The 26,135-nt window shown below is 44.2% G+C and overlaps 1 protein-coding gene across 7 annotated transcripts in view; it reads left to right on the top strand.

Moving 5' to 3' along the window:
- The window catches only part of LOC112227360 (obscurin-like), a 107,303-nt gene extending 83,466 nt beyond the window's left edge, over positions 1-23,837 (top strand). For 5 of the 7 annotated variants that reach the window (XM_042307663.1, XM_042307662.1, XM_042307660.1 and 2 more), the window contains 28 exons: positions 1,700-1,990; positions 2,241-2,513; positions 2,899-4,230; positions 8,075-8,356; positions 8,451-8,532; positions 9,124-9,245; positions 9,420-9,617; positions 9,773-9,805; positions 10,066-10,164; positions 10,345-10,563; positions 10,789-10,956; positions 11,854-11,910; positions 13,371-13,510; positions 13,828-14,028; positions 14,178-14,254; positions 14,490-14,660; positions 15,870-16,029; positions 16,174-16,290; positions 17,471-17,635; positions 17,878-18,036; positions 18,308-18,485; positions 19,022-19,135; positions 19,324-19,491; positions 19,839-19,941; positions 20,145-20,274; positions 21,098-21,191; positions 21,424-21,466; positions 22,087-23,837. In XM_042307663.1, the coding sequence (XP_042163597.1) occupies positions 1,700-1,990; positions 2,241-2,513; positions 2,899-4,230; positions 8,075-8,356; positions 8,451-8,532; positions 9,124-9,245; positions 9,420-9,617; positions 9,773-9,805; positions 10,066-10,164; positions 10,345-10,563; positions 10,789-10,956; positions 11,854-11,910; positions 13,371-13,510; positions 13,828-14,028; positions 14,178-14,254; positions 14,490-14,660; positions 15,870-16,029; positions 16,174-16,290; positions 17,471-17,635; positions 17,878-18,036; positions 18,308-18,485; positions 19,022-19,135; positions 19,324-19,491; positions 19,839-19,941; positions 20,145-20,274; positions 21,098-21,191; positions 21,424-21,466; positions 22,087-23,224 (6,314 nt within the window). In that variant the 3' untranslated portion in view covers positions 23,225-23,837. The remainder of the gene's footprint in view (positions 1-1,699; positions 1,991-2,240; positions 2,514-2,898; positions 4,231-8,074; positions 8,357-8,450; positions 8,533-9,123; positions 9,246-9,419; positions 9,618-9,772; positions 9,806-10,065; positions 10,165-10,344; positions 10,564-10,788; positions 10,957-11,853; positions 11,911-13,370; positions 13,511-13,827; positions 14,029-14,177; positions 14,255-14,489; positions 14,661-15,869; positions 16,030-16,173; positions 16,291-17,470; positions 17,636-17,877; positions 18,037-18,307; positions 18,486-19,021; positions 19,136-19,323; positions 19,492-19,838; positions 19,942-20,144; positions 20,275-21,097; positions 21,192-21,423; positions 21,467-22,086) is intronic. The other 2 variants (XM_042307659.1, XM_042307664.1) reach the window with 2 other exon arrangements.
- The last annotated feature ends 2,298 nt before the right edge of the window (positions 23,838-26,135 follow it).

Here is a 26,135-nt window from a genome sequence, read left to right as displayed (position 1 = left end):
ATTAGTATTACAGTGCTTTAGGAAGGTATTCAGGACCCTTGACTTCTTCCACATTTTGTTACGTTACATCTTTATTCTTATTTAAATTCTCATCAAATCTACACACAATACCTCATAATGACAAAACCAAAACAGGTTTTTAGAAATGTTTACCAAAAAAAACTCTGACTCTTTACTCAGTACTTTGTTTAAGCACCTTTGAAAGCTATTACAGCCTCAAGTCTTCTTGGGTATGACGCTATAAGCATTGCACACCTGTATTTGGGGAGTTTCTCCCATTCTTCTCTGAAGATCCTCTCAAGCTCTGTCAGTTTGGATGGGAGTGTCACTGCATATCTGTTTTCAAGTCTCTCCAGAGATGTTTGATTGGGTTCAAGTCCGGGCTCTGGCTGGGCCACTCAAGGACATTCAGAGACTTGTCCCAAAGCCACTCCTGCATTGTCTTGGCTGTGTGCTTAGAGTCGTTGTCTTGTTGCCACAGTCTGAGGTCCTGAGCGCTCTGGAGCAGGTTTTCATCAAGGATCTCTCTGTACTTTGCTCCGTTCGTCTTTCATTCGATCCTGACTAGTATCTCTGACACTGAAAAACATCCCCACAGCATGATGCTGCCACCACAATGCTTCACTTTAGGGATGGTGCCAGGTTTCCTCCAGACGTAATGTTTGGCATATAGGCTAAAGAGTTCCATCTTGGTTTCATCAGACCAGAGAATCTTGTCTTTTAGGTGCCTTTTGGCAAACTCCAAGCGGGCTGTCATGTGCATTTTAATGAGGAGTGGCTTCTGTTTGGCCACTCTACCATAAAGGCCTGATTGGTGGAGTGCTCAAGAGATAGTTGTCCTTCTGGAAGATTCTCCCATCTCCATAGAGGGACTCTGGAGCTCTGTCAGAGTGACCATCGGGTTTTTGGTCACCTCCCTGACCAAGGCTCTTGTTCCCCAATTGCTCAGTTTGGTGGAGCGGCCAGCTCTAGGAAGAGTCTTTGTGGGTTCCAATCTTCTTTCCTTTAAGAATGATGGAGGCCACTGTGTTCTTGGGGAATTTCAAAGCTGCAGAATTATTTTGGTACCCTTCCCCAGATCTGTGCCTCGACACAATTCTGTCTTGGAGCTCTACGGACAATTCCTTCGACCTCGTGGCTTGGTTTTTGCTCTGACATGCACGGTCAACTGTGGGACCTTATATAGACAGGTGTGTACCTTTTTTATGCCCAATCAATAGAATTTACCACAGGTGGACTCCAATTAAGTTGTATAAACATCAAGCAGGAGCAATGGGAACAGGATGCACCTAAGCTCAATTTCGAGTCTCATAGCAAAGGGTCTGAACACTTATGTAAATAAGGGATTTCTGTTTTTATTTTTATTATGTGTAGATTGATGAGGACATTTTTTATTTAATCCATTTTAGAATAAGGCTGTAACATGACAAATTATGGGAGAGGTCAAGGGGTCTGAATACTTTCCGAATGCACTGTAAATATTGTATTTTTTTGAGCATACAATATAGCTCAGAATTTGAATTATTTATATTTATACAGTCTTTTTTGCTCGTCTTTATCAAGGGCGCCAATAATTTTGGACCGGACTGTAGCTTTCTCCAGGGAAGTGAAATGCAATATTTTCAGGTCCATTCCCCTCTCTTTCTCCTATTCATCACTCTTCAAACCCACCACTGACCCATTCTCCCTCCTTATATAGCCTTTCCAGAACCCCCGGAGGACCCAGAGCTGGTCAGTAAGCATAAACAGGGGGTGACCCTGTCCTGGTTCACACCTCTCAGCGATGGAGGCAGCCCCATTCTGGGTTACAGGGTGGAGATGAGGCTGGCGGACAGCGCCCTCTGGCTTCCGTGCCATGCAGAGCCTGTGTGTAACACAGAGTTCTCTGTGGATAACCTCATCCCAGGGAGTGGCTACAGGTTCAGGGTGGCAGCCATCAACAGAGCTGGGACTGGAGAACCAGTCCAGCTGCCTCAGACCGTTCAGCTGGGTGAGTTGGCTATATGATGCGCTCAAACCTGAGCAGAACAATAATATGTCTATATGGCTCTGTCTCAAGCCCAGCATGTTGAACAATATACTTATAACCTAGTCCTAGATAATGTATGTGTTAGTTACATCATATGCATACAACTCAGGTGAGTTCAATACATTTTACATTGGTATGAATTGTGTATCTAGTGTCCCATTTATTGGAAAAAATATATATAAATCAATCATTCAATTGTTTTGTTCCACAGAGGCTCCGATCACAGTGACCCAGCAGTTGGCCTGTCCAGGTTTGCAGGAGGGTAAGATGGCCCGTGTAGAGTGCCAGCTCTCTGCTGAGGGCAGCTCGGTCACCTGGCTTAGAGACAACAAGGAGCTGGAGTTTGGGCTCAAATACCAGGTCACCATCGAGGGCAAGACACAAGTGCTGCTGATCAAAGACTTTGAGTCTGCTGACCAGGGCGTGTACACCTGTGTAGCCTCAGACGAGGCAGAAAGCTCCATTAATCTCAATTTACCAACAGGTACAGACTCCCAAACAAGACAGAACATTATACCATGCAACTTGGTATTTCCATCTGCTGACATTTATTTATTGTGAAACCTGTATGCTATTTTCCTCAAACCAAACTGGAATCTTGGTGGAGAGGTGTTTGTTATTTGAGGGGCAAGGTAAGGTCGGTTGGTTAGCTAGTTCTAGCAGATAGTGATGGTGAGCTCATTCCTGAAAAATATGTGTGGTGTGGACACTTCTCCTATCAGAAAATAATCTAGTCCCACAGTTATTTACCTCTACATGATCAACATAGATGCAGTTCTTACGTGTGTGTGTGTTTTGGGGCTGCTATACTATAGATGTTACAGGTGTCAGTTTGCTGCATAAAACATTCCATTGTGCCCTGGTTGTAGGTGGAGATGGGGTTGAGATGGAGGGGGCCCAGCCCAGCCTGCCTCCTGAGGCTGCCTCCGAGGGTGATGTCCACGCGCTGTGGGAGGCCCTGGCCAAGAAACGCCGCATGAGCCGAGAGCCCACCCTCGACTCCATCTCTGAGCTGCCTGATGAGGAGGACAAGGAGCCCAAAACACCCAAGGAGCCAGTCAAGGAGAAGAAATCCCCAGAGAAGGTGAACGAAAAGGAGAAGGTTGTGGAGCCTGTCATCATCGCAAAGAAGGAGTTGGATACAAATCTACACACCAGCTCTGAGGATGAGTCCAGGGTTCCAACACTGGCATCCTACCTGAAGAAGAGCAGCAAGTCCTCCCTCTCTGCATCCAACCAGACAGAGTCCATCTCAACTGAGAAGTTCTATGCACAGACCTCAGTGCAACAGACCTCAGTGCAACAGACCACAGTCCTACAGACCTCATCTTCAGGGCAGCAGATCACAGCACAGACCACAGAGATCACTGGGTGTGGAAATGAGGAGGATGAAGAAAAGGGTCTGCTGGATGCTGCTGTCAAGATCCAGGCTGCGTTCAAGGGCTACAAGTCCTGCAAGGACATGTGTCCAGTCTTCAAGGACGTCTTCAAGGACCAGACCAAGGAGCCCAATGGCACCATCCACCTGGAGTGTGTGGTTGAGGGAAAGCCCGACAAGGTGCGCTGGCTGAAGGACGGCGAGCCCCTTGTGGACAGCAAACACCACCACATCGACATCTACAATGATGGCACCTGCTCTCTGGTAATCACCGCCGTTACCACCAAGGACACGGGCATCTACACATGTGAGGTCACCAACAAGTTCGGCGTGACCATCCACAGCGGCAAGGTGACAGTAGGCTCGGCACGGGAGGCATCTGGAAGGAGGCCCCTGACCATGGGCTACAGCGCCGACAGCGAGGCGGAGAGCTCGTCTGCAGAAAGCGAGATGGACGAGTCTTTGAGGCAGGCCAGCAAACGGCTGCGCCGCCTCCTCCGCACACGGCTGCCGGCCACGTCGGAGGAGGAGTCGTTCGTCAGCTGTGATGATGAGGCTGAGCTGAAGGCCCCCGAGCCCAAATCGTACCACGAGGACGAGCGTTACCTCTACATCCGCTTTGACACGCGGTCTGAGGCCCAGGTGGCGTCGCTGCACTTTCAGGAGATGTTCACGGCCCAGGGGATGCCTGTGGAGACCACCATCCAGGAGGCTGGACCTCTCAAAGTGGAGCTGCGCATCATGAAGATGGGATACACCCAAGATGGCTCTGCAACACCCGCACAGGAGAAGCAGCTGCCCGCGTTCATGACAGGAGCCCCCGGTAGGAAAACAGGAGAGTAGGGGACAAAAGTAACAGTTTTTTTCCAAATTACTCAGAGTTCGATAGACCTAGAGACACCCTATCTTATTACAAACAACTTATACATGTCCTCTAGCATTAGCAATTGTAATTTAATTTCTAGGGTATGTGACTTTAAATTAAATAGACACAGAACTGAACTACCACAGCGTTATTTTAATACCTGCCGGGCGGGGCGGGAGGAACACAATCTTATCTACATGTTTCTGGTTTGTAAATGCCCTTCCTTTCAACAAATGTACTATCAGCCATAATTGAATGTTTGTATCGATTTTAATAATTGATGCTCTAGGTTTGAAATGTATGAAAATGTACCATGCGTCGACTTCGCAATGTTGCACAAACACAGTATTTTGCTTTACAATATTAATCGGACTACAATGGATCATATCATAGCTATATTATAGCTATTATTCAATCCACCTGGAGTGTGTGGCGGAGGGCAAGCTTGACACGGTGCACTGGCTGATGCATGGCGAGCAACCAATCAGGTGCGCTCCAGATGTCCTTGTCATGCGCACTCCTCGTGTCTTGATAGAATGATTGTTTTTATTCTCTTCACAAAGGGTAAACTCAATATGCTTATCAAATTTCAATGGCTTGACGAGGCAATTGACCCCCAGAGTCATAAATATATTTATTTTTAACCAGAAACCCGTCGATAAAAATCTTACGTGAGAAGCTGACCATCAAGTCAATTGATTAAGGCATAATTCTATTGATGTCAAATGTTTTTTTTTACTTACATTGTTCAAAACCACTTTTTGTTGATAATTTGAGGAAACATGGTCGGACTGGGCAGTTTTATTTGCAGGGAGCACATCCTCTGCATTAAGAACGTGTTGATTTCACCTCATTTTAGCTTCTGTGTTATCTGAGAAAATGGCCGTGTTACTTTCATCCCGGCTCTCCCCTACTCTCACTCTATATACTGTGTTAGATCATTTGGAAATCATTTGGAATTAAATAGTCATTTAATGTCTATTAAATGAAATACTTTTGTAGCCCATTCCATTCAGTATGAAAAATGAACAAGTAAAATCAGGGAATTCAGGGAAGGTTGATTTTGCTTCAATCAATGTATGACATTGAAGTAGTGTGTTTTTTGCTTCAATAATATAATCCACGTTTCAATGTGTTTTAATTCCCCTAAAAATTGCTCATGAATGGGAGCTTTTGCTTGTTTGCTAAATGAATGTTCACATTGTCCTCATCCAGCCTTTCTTCCTGCTTCTCCTTGTGTGTTCCGTGTGGTTACTACAGTACCGTGTTTACCGTGTGGCTAAATGTTAGTTCTCTCTTACCAAAAAGTATGTATGTCAGTCTTGTCAGTGTGTGGTTCATTTGATATGTTTGTTTTTGGATGTAGCGTTTTTATGTCCTCCATTTGTGTCCCAAACATTTGTGTTTGTTTGTCTTTGTTGTAATTTAATAGTTGCTTCAATTTCTCCAACAATTTCTCTTTTTACCCTCCTCTTTCCAGTATTGACACACTATATCCATTCATTCTATCTTTCTATTCACACTTTCCTTCCGTTTCTCATCATGTTGTGCTGCCTGACATAGTCGTCCGTTTGAAATATTCCTGTGATGTTATGGTTGCTTTCAACTCTCCTTTACCCACTTCATTCCAGTATTGACACAATCCTTCCCGTCCATTTATCCTCATGTTGTACTGCCCTTCATCCCACCCTTTCATTATGTGTGCTTTTTGTTGCTATATTGTAAAAGCACATTTTTATACAGAAAGAAAAATCACTATCAGTAAGAATTACACATGGAATCCCAGTGGATTTAAAGTAACTGTCGAGTGAAAATCTCATTTTTAAAAGTTCATAATGTTGTTAACTTGTCTTATTCTCATGTTTGTGGCCAAAGCATAAATTGGAGAAAAAAACACTTAGAAAAACCCACCTCAAACTTGTATCTCCAAAAGACCATTTAAAAAAGTGTTTTATTTTTCCACTGTAATATTATCATCCTTTTTATTTGGATGATGTCATCCTGCCTCATTGGTTGAGCTGGCCAATCAGCTATCTACTCACGTGAATATTTTTAATGAGCGCTATACTGTGCCTTCGGAAAGTATTCAGACCCCTTGACTTTTTCCACATTTTCTTACGTTACAGCCTTATAAATAAATGTTTTCCTCAGCAATCTACATACAATACCCCAGAATGACAAAGCGAAAACACATTTTTGCAAGTTTATATACAAATAAAACAGAAGTATTCAGACCCTTTGCTACGAGACTCAAAATTGAGCTCCTGTGCATCCTATTTCCATTGATCATCCTTGAGGTGTTTCTACAACTTGATTGGAGTCCAGCTGTGGTAAATTCAATTGATTGGACATGATTTGGAAAGGCACACAGTTGACAGTGCATGTCAGAGCAAAAACCAAGCAATGAGGTCGGAGGAATTGTCCGTAGAGCACACAGCCGAGACAGGATTGTGTCGAGGCACAGATCTGGGGAAGGGTACCAAAAGCATTCTGCAGCATTGAAGGTCCCCAAAAGCACAATGGCTTCCATCATTCTTAAATGGAAGAAGTTTGGAAGCACCAAGACTCTTCCTAGAGCTGGCCGCCTGACCAAACTGAGCAATCGGGGGAAGAAGGGCCTCTGTCAGGGAGGTGGCCAAGATCCTGATGGTCACTTAGACAGAGCTTTAGAGTTCCTCTGTGGAGATGGGAGAACCTTCCAGAAGGACAACCATCTCTGCAGCACTCCACCATTCAGGCCTTTATGGTAGGTGCCAGAAGGAAGCCACTCCTCAGTAAAAGGCACATGACAACCCTCTTGGAGTTTGCCAAAGGGCACTTAAAGACTCTCAGACCATGAGAAACACGATTCTCTGCTCTGATGAAATCAAGATTGAACTCTTTCGCCTGAATGGAAATCCTGGCACCATCCCTACGGTGAAGCATGGTGGTGGCAGCGTCATGCTGTGGGGATGTTTTTCAGCGGACTGGGAGACTAGTCGGCATCGAAGCAAAGATGAATGGAACAAAGTACAGAGAGATCCTTGATGAAAACCTGCTCCAGAGCGCTTAGAACCTAAGACTGGGCAAAGATTCACCTTCCGACAGGCCAACGACCCTAAGCACACAGCCAAGACAACATAGGAGTGGCTTCAGGACAAGTCTCTGAATGTCCTTGAGTGGCCCAGTCAGAGCCTGGACTTGAACCAAATCAAACATCTCTGGAGAGACCTGAAAATAGCTGTGCAGCAACACTCCTCATCCAACCTGACAGAACTTGAGAGGATCTACAGAGAATAATGGGAGAAAGTCCCTAAATATAGGTGTACCAAGCTTGTAGCGTCATACCCAAGAAGACTCGATGCTGTAATCGATGCCTAAGGTGCTTCAACGAAGTACTGAGTAAAGGGTCTGAATACTTGTAAATGTGGTATTTTAGTTTTTGAAAAAAATGTTTTCGCTTTGTCATTATGGGGTTTTGTGTGTAGATTGATGAGGGAAAAACAAATGATTTAGTCAATTTAAGAATAAGGCTGTAACGTAACAAAATGTGGGAAAAGCCAAGGGGTCTGAATACTTTCCGAAGGCACTGTACGCCCACACCCTTCTGTTGTTGGGGTATGCCCAACACCACTCCAACACAGAAAATATGCTTTTTAACATACTTAATTAAACATTTCAAAAGTATACATTTGAAAGTATGTCACTCTTATTGTAATTAATTATAGGTCATACACTATTTTATACAAATCTTGAAACACTGGACAGTTATTGTTGTGCCTAACTGATTTACCCCTCTCCCCTGTCCCTGTCTCTCCCCCAGCGGCCCCAGTCTTCCTGACCGAAATCCAGAGCCAGGACGTGCCTGAAGGTTACCCGGTCAGCTTTGACTGCGTGGTGATCGGAAAGCCTACACCCAGCATGCGTTGGTTCAAGGACGGGAAGCTCCTGGAGGAGAATGACCACTACATGATCAACGAGGAACACGAGGGCTGCCATCAGCTCATCATCACCACCGTGCTGCCTTCTGACATGGGTGTCTACCGCTGCATGGCCGAGAACACCAGTGGCATCGCTGCCACTAAGGCTGAGCTCAGGGTTGACAGTGAGTACAGAACATATTAGATTGGTTGGTTGGTTGGTTGCTTAATTGATGGATTGATTGCGAGTCATTGTGTAATACATCTCTCTTTCCTCAGTGTCTTGCAGCTCAGACTACGATACTGCAGCTGATGCCACTGAGACAGGCTCCTACATCAGCGCCAAGGGCTACATGTCTAGGTGAATGAGAGAACCAGTGAACAAGGCCTTTGACTTTGACTTCAACCTTCTTTACAATTCAAACCTGATTCCTAATAGTACCTGAAACGTTTCACTGGTCGTGTTACTCCTTTACCCTGTTAGGTTCTTATTTTTCAGAGTAAATAACCCACGGACACTAGAGAAGCTAAAACCAAGTATAATTCTTCCCAAAGGTTCTGTACAGCTGTAATCAGACAACCCAACACTTGTCCCATCCAGATATTTATATCCCACTTAAGACACTCCCTCTCTCCAATCCTTACAGTCTATGCACAATAGGAAGAAGGTAACCAGATACTAAACCCTGATTACTCCCTTAAGGGGAACTGATCTCACCCCTCATTTGCTGACCTCAACCCCTCCTTCACCTAATCCACAGATATCCATCTGTCTTCCCTATATCAACACGCCGCTCTCCTCTCCTTCATCAAACACATTCCAAAGCCTTCTGGCTTCCTACGGAGAGCCCTTAACATGCTTCGTCTCTATCATTTATTTCATATCTCAGTGTTCAAAATGTCAAACCCAACAACTGACAGCCTTTACTCTCTGCTTATCTTCTCCCCTCAGGGAAACTGAAGCGTTTGAGTCTATGGCAGAGGATGAGCAGATACCACAAGTACTGGATGAGCTCCATGATGTGCACGTCAGCCCAGGCTCACCCATCGCTAAGATGCAGCTGAAAGTCAAAGGTTTGGCCTGTGGGTTACTCTCCACCACTTCTGTATTAATCACACCAAGACCCTGCTAGACTACATTGTCTCTGCACAGGAACGTCAGAGGTCCGTTCTATAAGTCAAAATAAAGAGGAATTACTGCCCCCCCCAGGGTAAGTTAGTTGTTTACTTTCTGTTGATATTTCCCAGGTTTCCCCGCGCCCAGAGTGTACTGGTTCAAGGACGGTATCCCACTGCGTTCCTCAGACAGGATCCTGCTGCTGGACAAGAGAGACGTCCACAGTCTGGAGGTCCTGGAGGTGAAGAGGGAGGATGCAGGAGAGTACTCTGCCTACATCAGCAACGCTGCTGGATCAGCATACTCCTCTGCTAGGATACTGGTTCTGGGTAGGTCTACTCATGACTGAAAGGTTTATACTGAGAGGGATCCCTGTCTTCTACTTTGGATAAAGTCTTTAGTCTACATTGCGATGTGCATGTTATTTTATACACAACACAACATTCTTGTGTTTACCGAATTCACAATGACCCTCTTTCAACAGGTCCAGGAGAGCTCACACCTGTAGAAGAACACGGTATGTAATTATCACTAAATAATACCAATTGATTAATTTATTGATTGATTCTTACGCTTACGCTTTTTTTACCTTTGACATTTTAGTCATTTAGCAGACGCTCTGATCCAGAGCAACTTATTGGAGCAATTTTTCATCTAGTTCAGCTCAGGGATTCGAACCAGTGACCGTAGGTTACTGGCCCAACACCCTTAACCGCTAGGCTACCTGCTGCCCCAATAACTTGTCACACTGATCTGCATCCATGTTTTACTTCCTAGATCCCAAGGTGCCTCTGGTGCCGCCACGGTTCCTGGAGAAGTTTAGCAACAGGAAGGTGAAACAGGGAGCCAGTGTCACCCTGTCAGTCAGAGTGGAAGGTACTGTATCCGCAACACTCTTCTCTTTTGCCAGGACAAGAATCAGGGTCATGGTGTGAGATACAGTATGCGTCCATAAAGGATATGGTCATTCATCATACAAAAATACATCCCAGTCCACAGACTACTGTTAGGAGAGACTATTCATCATACTCCCACTGTGTTTCTCACCTCTCCAAGGTTCTCCCATCCCCATGGTGACGTGGCTGAAAGAGGAGTCTGCTGAGGACGTGTTGTGGATCAAGCCTGACACTAAGGGATATAAGGTGGCCAGGTCTGGGCGCCAACACAGCCTCATCCTCATGGATGCGGGTTCTGAGCACGCCGGCACCTACACCTGCATTGCCACCAACAGGGCCGGCCAGTCCATCTGCACTGCCCACTTTGAGGTAGAGGATGGTAAGAAACAGAAGACTATACTGTACTTGTTTGTTTGGATCCCCATTAGCTGTTACATTAGCAACAGCTAGTCTTCCTTGGGGTCCCCAATACATATTATGGGATAGGAAAACATAATGATACATGCTTTTGTAATCATTATAGTATATATAATAATGAGGTACGTGGCAGATGGCGAGTTCTAATGTGAAACATTCCTAATGTGTGATCTGCTTTCTGTCGTAGCGCCACGGCCAAAGGAAGAGACCACAATCCCTCTGGGTATTACTATCAGCCCTCCAGTGGAGGATGCTGGCAGAAGAATGCCTTATCTAGGTGAAGTTGGAACAGAAGAGTTTCTTATGAAACTCACCTCTCAGATCACAGAGATGGTATCTGCCAAGATCAGCCAAGGTGAGTCGAAATGTGTCACGGACTGTTCCATCAAAGCTCCAAAATAAAGGAGACTGAGAACATTTTTTTTTAAATAAATGTTCTTCCACTATTCATGTGTATTTAAGGTAAAGTAAATGCACTTTGCGATTTGATTAGAATTTATTTTGAATTGATGTGTTACCTTTCATTTACCTCTAGTTACTTATAGAATAGGTAATTTTAAAATGAATATTTCCAATTTAATATCTGGGAAATAATGGTGGAATAGTCCTGATGTATTGGAAAAGGTTTCTGTGTGTGTGCTTTTATTGCTGGCAAAAACATTTGCATCTGTACATCTCTAGTAACACAGAGTATGTTCTGATAGTGTTTTATAGCATCATAAAAAATATATACATTGCCACTGAAGAAGTCTAAATTCAAATTGTATATATCCATTGCCTTTGTAATTTTGCAATTCTGTCATAAACATAAGTTATGTCATAACACTTCATAACAGTTTGTCATGTTATGACATGTTACTCTTGTCCCACATGCAGTCCATTAGCCACAGGGCCAGCTAACAATGCCAACAATGCCACAGCTGCACTCCTGCGTCAGTGGATATGTCAGTTCCTAATAGATCGTTGGGCAGGCTTTAAGAATGAACAGCTCAAGGAAAATGTCATGCACTTTGCCTCTCGCTGCTCACAATTTCTTTTGTGTGTTTCTATAAGCAACGATGCCTTTTTCTCTTTCCTTGCACTCACCAATGCTTGTCCTGCGTGTGTTTTGAGCAACGTGTGGATTCCTACACCCTTTCCTCCCTTACGAGTGTCCTGCCTTCATTTCATCATCCTCCCCCCCCCTCCATCCATCCATCCCATCCATTAATTCACTCACGTGCTCTCATCCAATCGTTAATCTGTTATTCAGACAGCGCACAGAACCATCAAGTGCTCCAGTGGATTGAAGCATGGCCCAAAGCCTCCAGTATGTATCCACAGTACATCAAGATCTCAGTTACTCTCACTGAAAGCCATATACATTCTTTCCACAAGTTAGTCAGTGTCGCTTTTGATCTGCTTCTTGACGTTGAAGCTTATGCTCTGTTCTCTCCTCTGCAATCTGTCTTCACCGGTCTTACTCAGAATTGTTTCATTTAAAAGAGGAGTACTTGGCATGAAACCACAAAGGGGTTAGAAAGTGACGTCCCTCTGTTCATGCTACACGACAGTGAGGATATCTTGGCTATCGCCTGAGGTGATGACTTGTGGAAATAATGTACTGGTATTATTCTTTGTCTAAGACGGCATTAAGTAAGATACAGTATTTCACAGTCGAAGACAGTTACACGTGAACACATTTTGAGACAAAACGGCCAGGATTCCATTGTAAAGTGGTGGACAAAGCTGTCATCAAAACAGTTCCATCATTCTCAGTATACAGTGCCTTGCGAAAGTATTCGGCCCCCTTGAACTTTGCGACCTTTTGCCACATTTCAGGCTTCAAACATAAAGATATAAAACTGTATTCTTTTGTGAAGAATTAACAACAAGTGGGACACAATCATGAAGTGGAACGACATTTATTGGAAATTTCAAACTTTTTTAACAAATCAAAGACTGAAAAATTGGGCGTGGAAAATTATTCAAGGGGGCCGAATACTTTCGCAAGGCACTGTATATGATGAATGTGTGTATATATATATATATATATATATATATATATATATATATATATACGTGATCAGATATCTCTCCCTTTATGTTTTTGCGCTCCATAATATTTATTTGATGCATGAGTAGAATACGTTTTGTATTGGCTCAGCAGGTAACTGTGATTACCTGAGCATATGATTCAAATGGCTTTGAAATTGATACTCGGCAAAGCATATACCGTAGCTGGGAATATATGCCGACACTCAGACATGTACGGCCAGTCCTTAAGACCACGCGTCTTATTTGTACAGCATCTTATGCATGCATCTGGAAAACTAACTTGTTTGTAATAGTGAAAACTATTGAATCAAATGACTTGTGCAGTAGCAGCAAAACTGTTGATGGTACTAATGTGTAGCTTAGCTAACCTTTTGGGAAATCTTAATAATTAATTGTACTGACTCAAAAATATACAGTTTTGACATTGATAATAAAATATATAAAATATCCACCTTATTTTCTGGGTCAAGAAAGCTACGCATTCCAGGTGGTCTGTGGGTGTTTCAGTGGCCAATTCCCCCTTTCTGTGAATTTGTGTACAGTATATAGGCCTATGTCTATACTGTTATGTGGAGATGTGTGTGTGTGTGTGTGTGTGTGTGTGTGTGTGTGTGTGTGTGTGTGTGTGTGTGTGTGTGTGTGTGTGTGTGTGTGTGTGTGTGTGTGTGTGTGTGTGTGTGTGTATTGTATGTTCTGCTGGCTGTCTCCCTCTGAACCCCCCTCCTCCCCCAGCCTCACTACGTGTCCCGGGAGGCGATAGCGACGATGAGACCAAAACACCCTCCGCCTCGCCCCATCACGGCCGCTCTCGCCCCAGCTCCATTCTCGCAGACTCCTCCTCTGAGTCTGACGACCCTGATGCCAGGGGAGAGGTATGGAACCATAGAAGGAGAATCCGTCATTCCAGTTCACGGCTGTCATTAGAGTCCTCTCTAATGACGCCGGAATGGGTCTATTTTCCTTCAAGTTTTTTCTCTTTCTGATATTTTTGATTGGATTTGGCTATAGAATACAGACTTGACTTAATTCCTTTTAGCTCCTAGTGCAGCAAAGAGCCTCAACTGGCCTGCACCTCCAGCGAACCCAGTTCTGGGCAAATCTCTTATAGATAAAAGTCACTCTGCCAATGTGAGCACTTATAAGCATGCTAGTTATAGACTTTGTGTCTGATGTCCTCCTCCTTCTACAGATGTTTGACATCTATGTGGCTACGGCTGACTACAACCCCACCATCCCCAACAAAGAGACCATTTCCCTGAAGGAGGGCCAGTATGTGGAGGTTCTGGACTCGGCACATCCACTCAAATGGCTGGTCCGGACCAAACCAACCAAAACCACCCCATCCCGCCAGGGCTGGGTGTCACCTGCCTACCTGGACAAGAAACTCAAGGTTTGTTTCAAGATCTAAGTAATTGATTTAGTACCAATATTGTGCATCTACCGCTCCCCGTTTCCTGTTAATTCTAATCTACTCTCTCGCCACCTATTTTTGTTAAGTGTTATTATGTTCTTAATGTTATTTAAACTATTGTGGGCTAGCTGTCTGCTGATGCTGGTGATGTCCCAGAGACAGGTGGAGAAGAGGTCTCAGAAGGAGAGTACAAAAGAAGACTACTGTGAGTCTAGACCTTCTCACGAAATCTTCTATTAGTCCCAAAACTTAACCTGAGACTCGACTTTTCGTGACTAAGACACTCAGTAAATGAACTCAATGAGATAACTTGTGTCAAATAAGTGCTTGTTACATTCACAGATCATGAGGATTCGGGCCTGTGTTGTGCACAAGCAAGAAACACCACCACACTCAAGGGCAAACCATAATATATCCATAATGCTCTGTCTTCCCCCCAGCCAACTGATCCAGGACATGATCAACAGCGAGGCAGAGTTTGTCAAAGAGATGGACTTCTTCACCTCGCACCACGTCAAGCAGGTGGAGAGCCCTGACGCCCCATCTGACGTCACCAGCCAGAAGGAGGCCATCTTCAGGAACATCCACGAGATCAAGGCCTTCCATAGCGAGTAAGTACAGCTGGCCTGTTTATAAACAGCAACTTTTTCTGGATTAATTAAAAACCTCCCTGGGATAGGCGGGACACTAGCGTCCCACCTGGCCAATAGCCAGGGAAAATGCAGAGCGCCAAATTCAAATAAAATACTATAAAAATCAAACTTTCATTAAATCACACATGTAAGATACCAAATTACAGCTACACTCGTTGTGAATCCAGCCAACATGTCAGATTTCAAAAAGGCTTTTCGGGAAAGCATAAGATGCTGTTATCTGATGATAGCACAACAGTAAACAATGAGAGAGTAGCATATTTCAACTCTGCAGGCACGACACAAAACGCAGAAATAAAATATAAATCATGCCTTACCTTTGACGAGCTTCTTTTGTTGGCACTCCAATATGTCCCATAAACATCACAAATGGTCCTTTTGTTCGATTAATTCCATCCATATATATCCAAAATGTCCATTTATTTGGCGCGTTTGATCCAGAAAAATACTGGTTCCAACTTGACCAACGTCACTACAAAATATCTCAAAAGTTACCTGTAAATTTTGCCAAAAAATTTCAAACTACTTTTGTAATACAACTTTAGGTATTTTTAAACATAAATAATCTATAAAATTGAAGATGGGATGATCTGTGTTCAATACAGGAAGACAACAAACTCAAGCATTCTTTCTGGTCTTGCGCAACTATCAAACAGTACACCTGACGTGACACTTGTTCAAGATGGCTGTACTTCTTCATTACACAAAGGAATAACCTCATCAACCAATTTCTAAAGACTGGTGACATCAAGTGGAAGTGGTAGAAACTGCAAACAAGTCTCTTAGAAATCTGGTTTCCCAATGAAAGCTCATTGAATAGACAGTGACCTCAAAAAATCTGAATGGTTTGTCCTCAGGGTTTTGCCTGCTACATAAGTTATGTTATACTCACAGACATGATTCAAACAGTTTTAGAAACTTCAGAGTGTTTTCCATCCAAATCTACCAATAATATGCATATCTTGTATTCTGGGGATGAGTAAGCAGGAACTTGAATTTGGGCACGCTTTTTATCCAAAAGTGGAAATCCTGCCCCTTATCCCGAAAAAGATTTCATAAACACTTTATAATACCTGTATAGAAATAATTATATTGTATTGATGTTTTACCATTATATACTACCATTATGCTGCTAAATGAATTGACCCCATAATGTGTGTTGTGCAGGTTCATGTTCCCTAAGTTGCGCGAGTGCGACACTGATGACGACGTGGCCATGCGCTTCCTGAGGAGCGGGGAGGGCTTTGAGAAATACCTCCAGTACCTCGTAGGCCAGCAAAAGGCAGAGGCCGCTATCAGTGACAAGACCGTACACCACTTCTTCAAGGCAAGTGAACCCTTCACAAATACTGTTAACACAAATGGTCATAAATGTGTTTGTGTTGTCATCTTTGTTAATATATTGGCTTGCTGATGTAAGGCTAGTAATGGCCACATTTCTAAACCTTTGCTGTCTGTGTATTTGTCACAGAAGTACACAGACAAACAGCAGGCCAGTGCCGACCCTGCTGAAGGGCCTGTATTGAGCATTAATGCCTACCTACAGAAACCCCTGGACAGAATCCAGAAGTACAAGGCCTCGCTCAAGGTGAGCGATCACCCTTTAATGCTGTAAATAGGGAATTAGGTATTTCTTTATTGTCTGATTTTCACAGATATTTACTTTACGTACAAGGAGATGCACTGTGATATGGTAAGAGACATGGCATAGGCCAGACAACATCAAACATACACATTCATGAAAAAACGAAACAAGAATGACAGCTTATTAAGGATTAGCCCCCTTTTTTTTTCAATTTTTGCCTAAAATAACATACCCAAATCTAACTGCCTGTAGCTCAGGCCCTGAAGCAAGGTTATGCATATTATTGGTACCATTTGAAAGAAATCACTTGGAAGTTTATGGAAATGTGAAAGGAATGCAGTAGAATATAACACAATAGATCTGGTAAAAGATAATACAAAGAAAAAAACAACCGTTCTTTTGTATTTTTTTGTACCATCATCTTTGAAATGCAAGAGAAAAGTCATAATGTATTATTTCAGCCCAAGTGCAATTTAGATTTTGGCCACTAGATGGCATCAGTGTATCCAATGAACCTTTGCATTTCTGTTCAAAATGTTGTATCAAGACTGCCCAAATGTGCCTAATTTGTTTATTCATAACTTTTCATGTTCGAAATTGTGCACTCTCCTCAAACAATAGCATGGTATTCTTTCATTGTAATAGCTACTGTAAATTGGACAGTGCAGTTAGATTAACAAGAATTTAAGCTTTCTGCCAATATCAGAAATGTCTATGTCCTGGGAAATGTTCTTGTTACTTACAACCTCATGCTAATCGCATCAGCCTACGTTAGCTCAACCGTCCTGTGGAAGGGACACCGATCCCGAAGAAGTTTTTAATTAAGGAATCTTACCCCTCCCTTCCACATTACGTAGCCGTCACTCCTATACTCAATGTTACACATCCCCTTAATGTCCAAGGTCCCTGAGGGTCGCACATAATGTTATTGTACAACCCTAGCGTTTCAATGTCAATTATTGTTTTACACAGTTAGTGATATTTAATGTATCACATTTCACTATTGCCCGTTCCCGAATGAGTGAATCAATCCCTATTCTTTGTTCTTACCACACGTGCACAATTCCACAAAGTATGAATGAATGCATGTTTTTATAATGGGAAAATGTACTCATTAGAACCTGGTTGGAATATTACTGCTATTATTCATCTTAAATCGTTGTGCCCATTCCTGTGACTGTAGGAGCTGATCAGGAACAAGGCCCGGAACGGTCAGAACTGCTGCCTGCTGGAGGAGGCCTATGCCATGGTTTCATCACTGCCTCAGCGTTCAGAGAACACACACCACGTCTCCATGATAGAGAACTACCCTGCCACTCTGGATGTATTGGGGGAGCCCATCAGACAGGTGACTCATCTGGAAATAATGTCACGAGTGTCCTATTGAGGTCAGAATACCTCTTTTACAAGAGAAACGTGACCAAAAAGGACAGCCCCAGTTAAACCATAGACTGAATGATGCCCACTTTGGGAATTGGAGTCTTTGACTAAGGACTTACGTATTAGAGCTACTGTATCAGTTGGGGCCTAAATAGTCTAACTTGGCTTGAGTTGATATGTGGTGAGATGTGATGTTGTGTTTTGTGACAGGGACCCTTCATGATGTGGGAGGGTGCACCTGGGGTAAGGTCCTCCTCCAGAGGCCACCGTCGACACGCGTTCCTCTTCAAAAACTATGTCGTCATCTGCAAATCCAAGAGAGACTCCAACACAGACACCCAGGGCTACGTCTTTAAGAACATGATGAAGGTAAGATTCTGTTTATTGCCCTTTCTGTTATACTTCAGATCTCTCAGCATGGCCATCCACTGAAGCAAGGCACTAAAGAAATACCATCAAATTCCAATCAGGTATTCAGGGTTGACATAGTAAAGAAAAAAAGATTCTTGCTGGTGGAGAGAATATATCGTCGTTGTCACTCTTCCTATGTCATAGAAAGGATTTACGAACAGATAAATAAAGTCAATAATTTGTCTCGAGGATGACTACTGCTTATCTGTCTGTCTGTCTTCCTCTCTAGCTGAACAACATAGACGTGAATGAGACAGTGGAGGGTGACGACCGGGCCTTTGAGATCTGGCACGAGCGCGAGGACTCTGTCAGGAAGTACACGCTTCAGGCTCGCACCGTCATCATCAAGAACTCCTGGCTGCGAGACCTCAGGGACCTGCAGCAGCGCTATACCATGCCCGGCTGGAGTGAGTCTGACACACACATTCACTCAGATCCACCCGACACACACACATTCACTCAGATCCACCCGACACACACACATTCACTCAGATCCACCCGACACACACACATTCACTCAGATCCACCCGACACACACACATTCACTCAGATCCACCCGACACACACACATTCACTCAGATCAGTGTAGCCATGTTATTTTTTACTTGTTATTTTTATTTGTTATTCAATGTCACTATTTGTATTTTTTGTTACATTTTTTATCTTCCTGTTAGTCTACGAAGCATGTTACGAATAGCATTTGATTTGAGATCCACCCCGACACACACAGCACATGCGCACACACACATTCAGTCAGATCCACCTGACACGCACAGTAGACAAACAGAGAGGCATAGTTTGACGACATAGCACATTGTGATCTAACCTTCGAACAACTATATTTTTAAATTGCATACCATTATTTGACCGGTCATTGAATAAAATGCGTCATCCCTCCACTCAGGTTAAATTGATGTGTAAATTCATGCCTCTATCTGTCCAGGTATGCCTGACTTTGATGAGCTTCTGGCTGACTGCACAGTGGAGCTGGGACAGACAGTGAAACTGGCCTGCAAGGTTACTGGAGTACCCAAACCTGTGGTCACCTGGTACAAGGGTAAGAGACGCACCAGCGAGACCACTGTGCATACGCAATAGGTGTGTGTGTGTGTGGAGTTTTAGAATATCAATGAACTATATACAGTAACATACATGACACGTTTGTTTTTCTCCACATACTGTGGTCACACTGCATGAATGTAGAAACATCTCATGTGTTCACACTGTTTCCTTCTCTGATGACAGATGGGCATGCAGTGGAGGCCGACCCTCACCACATCATCATCGAGGACCCTGACGGTTCCTGCACCCTGATCCTGGACAACATGACAGCGGATGACTCTGGACAGTACATGTGCTTCGCCACTAGCACCGCAGGCAACGCCAGCACCCTGGGGAAGATCACTGTCCAAGGTCAGTCTCCATTGCAGAGGGGATATGACACTAACATTGGGCTTGAACTTGCGAAAGTGAATATGGCAGACTATTCATGAGAATCATGGCTCTTCATCAGGGCAGGCTGGTGGGAAGAGCTATAGGAGGACGGGCTCATTGTAACGGCTGGAATGGAATAAATAGTTTCCATATGTTTGATACCGTTTACTTTTATTCTATAACAGCCGTTACAATGAGCCCGTCCTCCGATAGCTCCTCCCAGCAGCTTAGAGTGAAGGATACTTTGCTTGTCCAGGATGATAATTGTCATTCTTATGAGAGAAGAACACTATTTTTAAGAGTGTGTGTGTGTGTGTGTGTTGTAGTGCCTCCTCGTTTTGTGAACAAGATGAGGAATGCTGTCTTTACCATTGGTGAGGATGCTCAGTTCTCCTGCACCATCCAGAGCGCTCCCAGCCCCAAGATCAGGTACAAGTACACCCCACCACACCCCTCTGATAGGCTCTTCAAACTTTATAATTACATCGGACTGTGGCATTTGTTTCTTCTTACTGCCGACATTATGTTACCCATTCTTAATGGTTAATAAGTATACATAAGATAATGAATAAGTATTGAAATAAACCTTTTTGAGAGCTCTCAATAAACCGTTTTGTGTGTTTTCTGGCCAGGTGGTTCAAGGAAGGCAGGTTGCTGACTGACCAGGAGAAGTATCAGACCTACAGTGAGTCCCGTAGTGGAGTACTGGTCCTAGTCATTAAAGGCCCTACGGAGAGAGACCTGGGACATTACGAATGTGAGGTAGGCCTATAACAGTTAAAGAATATAGAGCCTGTTCCCCAGGCAGATAACGCCTAGTACTGGACTGGAATGTACTTTCAATAGACATTCTTAATTCAGGACTTGTCACGAACATCGTCAGGGAAATGACTGGACCAAGGTGCAGCGTTGTGAGCGTACAGTTCTTTTTACTAAGAATGTCGCCAACGAACGAACGAACGAACGAACGAACGAACGAACGAACGAACGAACGAACGAACGAACGAACGAACGAACGAACGAACGAACGAACGAACGAACGAACGAACGAACGAACGAACGAACGAACGAACGAAGCTTATTAGGGCTATACAGGCCACTAACAGTCAACTACCCACAACTAAGGTGGCAAAACAGGCGGCCTAAGTATGATTCCCAATCAGAGACAACGATAGCCAGCTGTCCCTGATTGAGAACCATACCCGGCCAAAACATAGAAACAGAAAACATAGAATGCCCACCCCACATCACACCCTGACCTAACCAAAAAGAGAAATAAAACGGCTCTCTAAGGTCAGGGCGTGACAGGACTAGGCTTAATCTGGGTCCAGGAAACCATTCCATACAGTTGTAAAACACTGGACTTGCAAGCCACCTCACCGGAATTGCTGCCAACCTAAGTTGTGAACTTGTGAATGATCAATATAAATGAAAACCATAGAGACAAATAGTAGAGGTAACATGTAACAGTGTTTACATGCTTTGGATGTTTTGCATCCAATTGCATTTTCATGAGAAATTACCATGATAAGATGAAGCCATTGGTTAAGTGAGCCTAATGTATTCTCCTCCCTGCCCATCCCAGTTGTCTAATCGACTGGGCAGTGCTAGGTGTGCAGCTGATCTGTGCCTTCCTTCTGCTGTGACTAGGAGAGGAGAGCAGGCGATCACCATCGAAGGTAGGAATACTCCCTTTCATACATATACCGTGGTGCATTAGTTTAATCATTTTCCTATTTGACCAGATACTTCATCTGTAGAGAATGTATGCCTTATGCCACAATAATTCAAAGAAAAAGACGTACCATCAGTTCATCAACAATTTAGATACTGTCGTCTTTTGTCATAAACATTAGCTAGCTATTTATTTGTCTGGCTAACTCCATAAGCCCAATCCTGCTTTCCTTGTAGTCACCGAGCAGGAGACTAAAATACCAAAGAAAACCATCATCATGTAAGTGTGACCAGCTTATGAAGCAGGCTAGAAGAAGCATGTATACTTGTGCGTGTCCCCCTTTGGCCTCTGCATGCATGGCCATGCAGTATTTGAACCCTGAGTGTGAGAGGGACTCAACCCCAAATATAACTTCCAAGGAGCCGGCATTTATTGAATGCGTAAAGAATCGTCATGAATCGTTTTTGTGTCTAGTCGTTTTCCTTAACTCATGTACCATCGCAGGCAAAGCCCCTCATTTGTATGAGTAGACAAGACTCCATTATGCTCTCTCTGTGTGTGTGTGTGCACATGCTAATTAACACCTTGCCTATGTAGGCCTAGTGTCAAACAAGCTGTTCTATTCCTCTCACACCTTCTCTGCTGTCTCTCTCATACCCTCTGTGCTATTCCTCTCGTACCTTCTGATCTGTCCCTCTCTCATACCCACTGTGCTGTGTCCCTGTCGTTGTGACCCTGAGCAAGGCAGTTCCCCGGGCGACGAAGACGTGGATGCCGATTAAGGCAGCCCTCCGCACCTCTGATTCAGAGGGGTTGGGTTAAATGCGGAAGACACGTTAACAGTTGAATGCATTCAGTTGTACAACTGACTAGGTATCCCCCTTTCCCTTTCCCTCCAGAGAGGAGACCATAACCACGGTGGTGAAGAACACCCGTATGAAGCGCCGTGGCCTGTCTCCATCTGGGTTCAACCGCTCCCAAACCTCCACCCCAGATCACCAGACCACCCCCGCGGCCAGGCAGAGGAGGCAGGCTTCCACCAACAGGAAGACCACCATCCCCACCCTGTACGTCACGGAGCCCGAGGGGGCCGCAGGGGCCCGGGCTGCGGAGAACAAGTGGGTGGAGGTAGAGGAAATCATTGAGTACAAGGTCAACAAGTCGCCCAGGCCCTCCAGGAGAGGTGTCTCCCCAGCCGGGTCGGAGCGGGCACACACCCCCTCCTCCACCCGGCCACAGAGGTTCGCAAACCCTAACGCCAACAACTCCAACAACAACCTTGTAGAACTGCAGAACCACTCCGAGCTACAGGGGGCACAGCCTCTGTACTGGGACGATGAGGAGGAGGATGATGACTTGGCTGTGGATGGGTCCGAGGTCGCCCCTGGAATCAGTGGAGAGGCCTACGAGGTCTCCTCGCTTCTAATTCCTAACGACCATGAACACGAAGAGGACGAGGCCTGGCTAGAAGAGCAGCAAGAGGCTTTCATCACAGAACCGGATGATGATGACAACACACCCAGAAGGCTGGAGCCTAAAATCCTGACCGAGGGCAGTCGCGTTCTCACCCTGGAGGACCTGGAGGACTACGTCCCCAAGGAGGGGGAGACCTACGGCTCCTCCAACACCCGTTCATCACCTCCCGAGAGGCCCTGCGAGATCTCAGTGCTCCAGAGGGAGATTGGGGGCTCTGCTGTGGGCCAGCCGGTGCTGCTCAACGTAGGGAGGCCTGTGGGGATGCCTAGGGAGAGGCCCAGGCCGGGCTTCTTCAGCCGCTTTAGAGATCACCTCTCAGGAAGCATGTTCTCCCCGGCCGGCCCCCACCACAACTACAACCACCACCCCAGCGGAGGTCAGTCCAGGAGGGAGATTCCCATCCAGGTCAGCCACGCCAAGCTAGAGGTCAAGCCGTTGTACTGCTCTGAGGTGCAGAGAGTGGAGGGAGTGCAGCAGAGCTACAAAACTAAAGTCTACACGTCAGTGGGCAAGTCAGTCACTCTTCAGATTAGCAAGAATAATCCATATCAAAACCAATAATTTAGTGTGTGAAAATAAGTAGCTGGATTAGAACCAAGCAGATTGTTGTTATTCTGTGATACGTACAATAGCCCTTTTAGTCTTAAATGGGAACCTTTCTAGTTAAGTGTTAAAAAGCATATTCTAACATTGCATTTTACTGCAAATGGCGAATCATTCCATTTTCAAGCAACCCGGCTAAAAGTAAAATGCAGACACAGGAAGTCAGTCGTTTGGTCAGACAGAAAGTGGACTTTAAAGGACAAACATCCAAAGGGGTTGGATATGTTTAGGCTAAATGATTTCCGAACGTCATTGTATACTATCCAGCCTTCAATTTATTGCTGCCTTTCTTGCCACAAATTTGATGTACTGAAAAATACAATAATTATGAGTTGTTGTGACATGGACTGACACTATTTTCAAGTTCAAAACTCCATCTGCTTTACCCTTGGGCGACAGATGTTTATAATTTTAGCTCCTTGATGTTAAACTTCTGTCCTGTAGGAGAACATCAGTGTACAGCACTTTACACTAAGTGTACAAAACATTAGGAACACCTTCCTAATGTTGAGTTGCACCCCGTTTTGCCCTCAGAACAGCTTCAATTTGTCGGGGCATGGACTCTACACGGTGTCAACAGAGTTCCTCAGGGATGCTGGCCAAAATGCTTCCCACAGTTGTCAAATTGGTTGGATGTGCTTTGGATGGTGGACCATTGTTGACACACACCTGAAACTGTTGAGCGTGAAATCCAGCAGCGTTGCAGTTCTTGACACTCAAACATGTGCCTGGCACCTACTACCATACCCCGTTCAAAGGCACTTAAATCTTCTGGTCTTGCCCGTTCACCCTCTGAATGGCGCACATACACAATCCATGTCTCAGTTGTCTCAAGGCTTAGAAATCCTACTTTAACCCGTCTCCTCCCCTTCATCTACACTGATTGACGTCAATAAGGGATCAGTCTTTGTCATGGTGTTCCTAATGTTTTGTACACTCAGTGTATGTCTCTCTGTTCGTTGTTTCCAGCTGAAGTTGAATGAACAAAGAGTATCCACCTTGACTTGTAGCATATCAGTTATATATGTTTGTGTTCTCAAACAGTAACTGACCAAACCAATGACTTCAGCAACAGGAAAGAGCAGTCAGATTTGAAATGTTACAGAGGAGTTGTAATTCTGGAATCCACCCCAAAAAGAATAACTTTGACAAGATGATAGAAGCATTGATTACTGAAGTTGCCGAATTGTGCGACACGTCGACAATGTTCTCTCAATAGCAGTCCCTTGAGAATGCAGACACATGGATCATTTAATTGTACTTCAGATTGGGTAGTCTGTCCTCCTATGCAGAATAAAGTCTCAAATGTTTTAAATGGTCAATTACATGTTGTGCAGAGTTGATACATTTACATGAACTATATATCACTTGTGGTTTGGATTGTGGAATGATCTAGGTCTATGATTGTGTTATACAGGTCTCATATAAAAGTATCAATTTACTTCAGGTTATATACATCCAAAACATGCAGCTATATAGGATAATTAATCTTGTCCTGGGTCATTTGTTTTATAGAAAGCCAAGTCTTCATTATCAGTTTGAGAGCAATGAAGAGGGGATTGACTTTAGACCATTTTTTAAAGTATTTGTGATTACTTTGGAGTAAAATGTAATTAAAATATGTTTAGAAAAGTGACCGCATGATATGTATCTGATTAACACAATGTCATTTCAATCCTTTATTCGGTTCAGGTGAGAGCAGTTGCATAGTTAGGAGTGAGTCATTGATCACACTGGATTTGTTGCAATATCGTGTTTTTAAATAGTGAATGACTGTTTCCCAAAGTAAGAGTGATGTTTTATGTTAGATTAAACTAAATATAGAAGCATTTAAATACTTGTTTGCTGTAAGAAATTCAACATAAGGCACAAATAGGGTTTGACTGCCTGCACATTTTTAGTTAATAAAAATAAATGTTGAATATCCCTAAATAAATTAATTGCAACTGATGAACATGATTGGCCTGTTTTATTCACTCCTGGTGAATGTGTGGGTTGGTTTATATCAGGGATGGACAGCTCCAGTCCTCCGGGACCAGAGGAGTGTGCACACTTTTCCCCATCCCTAGCAAACACAGCTGATTGCGTTCTAAAACTGAAGATCATGATTAGTTGATTATTGGAGTCAGGTGTGTTAGCTGGGACTGGGGCAAAAGTGTGACACCAATCAGACGTCCCTTTTTCAGGACCCTGTCTTTCAAAGATAAATCATAAAAATCCAAATAACTTCACAGATCTTCATTGTAAAAACACTGTTTCTCATGCTTGTTCAATGAACCATAAACAATTAATGAACATGCACCTGTGGCAATTAAGGTAGGCAATTAAGGTCACAGTTATGAAAACTTACTCTGAAAAAAAGATGCCCAGGGTCCCTGCTCATCTGCAAGACGTGCCTTTGGCATGCTGCAAGGAGGCATGAGGACTACAGATGTGGCCAGAGCAATAAAATGTCCGCACTGTGAGATGCACAAGATAGCGCTACAGGGAGACAGGACGGATAGCTGATCGCCCTCGCAGTGACAGGCCATGTGTAACAACACCTGCACAGGATTGGTACATCCGAACATCACACCTGCGGGACAGGTACAGGATGGCAACAACTGCCCGAGTTACACCAGGAAGGCACAATCCCTCCATCAGTGCTCAGACCGTCCGCAATAGGTTGAGAGAGGCTGGACTGAGGGCTTGTAGGCCTGTTGTAAGACGGGTCCTCACCAGACATTACCAGCAACAATGTCGCCTATGGGCACAAACCCACCGTCGCTGGACCAGACAGGACTGGCAAAAAGTGCTCTTCACTGACGAGTCGCGATGGTCGGATTCGCGTTTATCGTCAAAGGAATGAGCGTTACACCGAGGCCTGTAC

The sequence above is a fragment of the Oncorhynchus tshawytscha genome, linkage group LG28 (genome assembly GCF_018296145.1).
Source record: "Oncorhynchus tshawytscha isolate Ot180627B linkage group LG28, Otsh_v2.0, whole genome shotgun sequence".
Classification (NCBI taxonomy): domain Eukaryota; kingdom Metazoa; phylum Chordata; class Actinopteri; order Salmoniformes; family Salmonidae; genus Oncorhynchus; species Oncorhynchus tshawytscha.
This window is presented reverse-complemented; position numbering and strand designations above follow the sequence as displayed.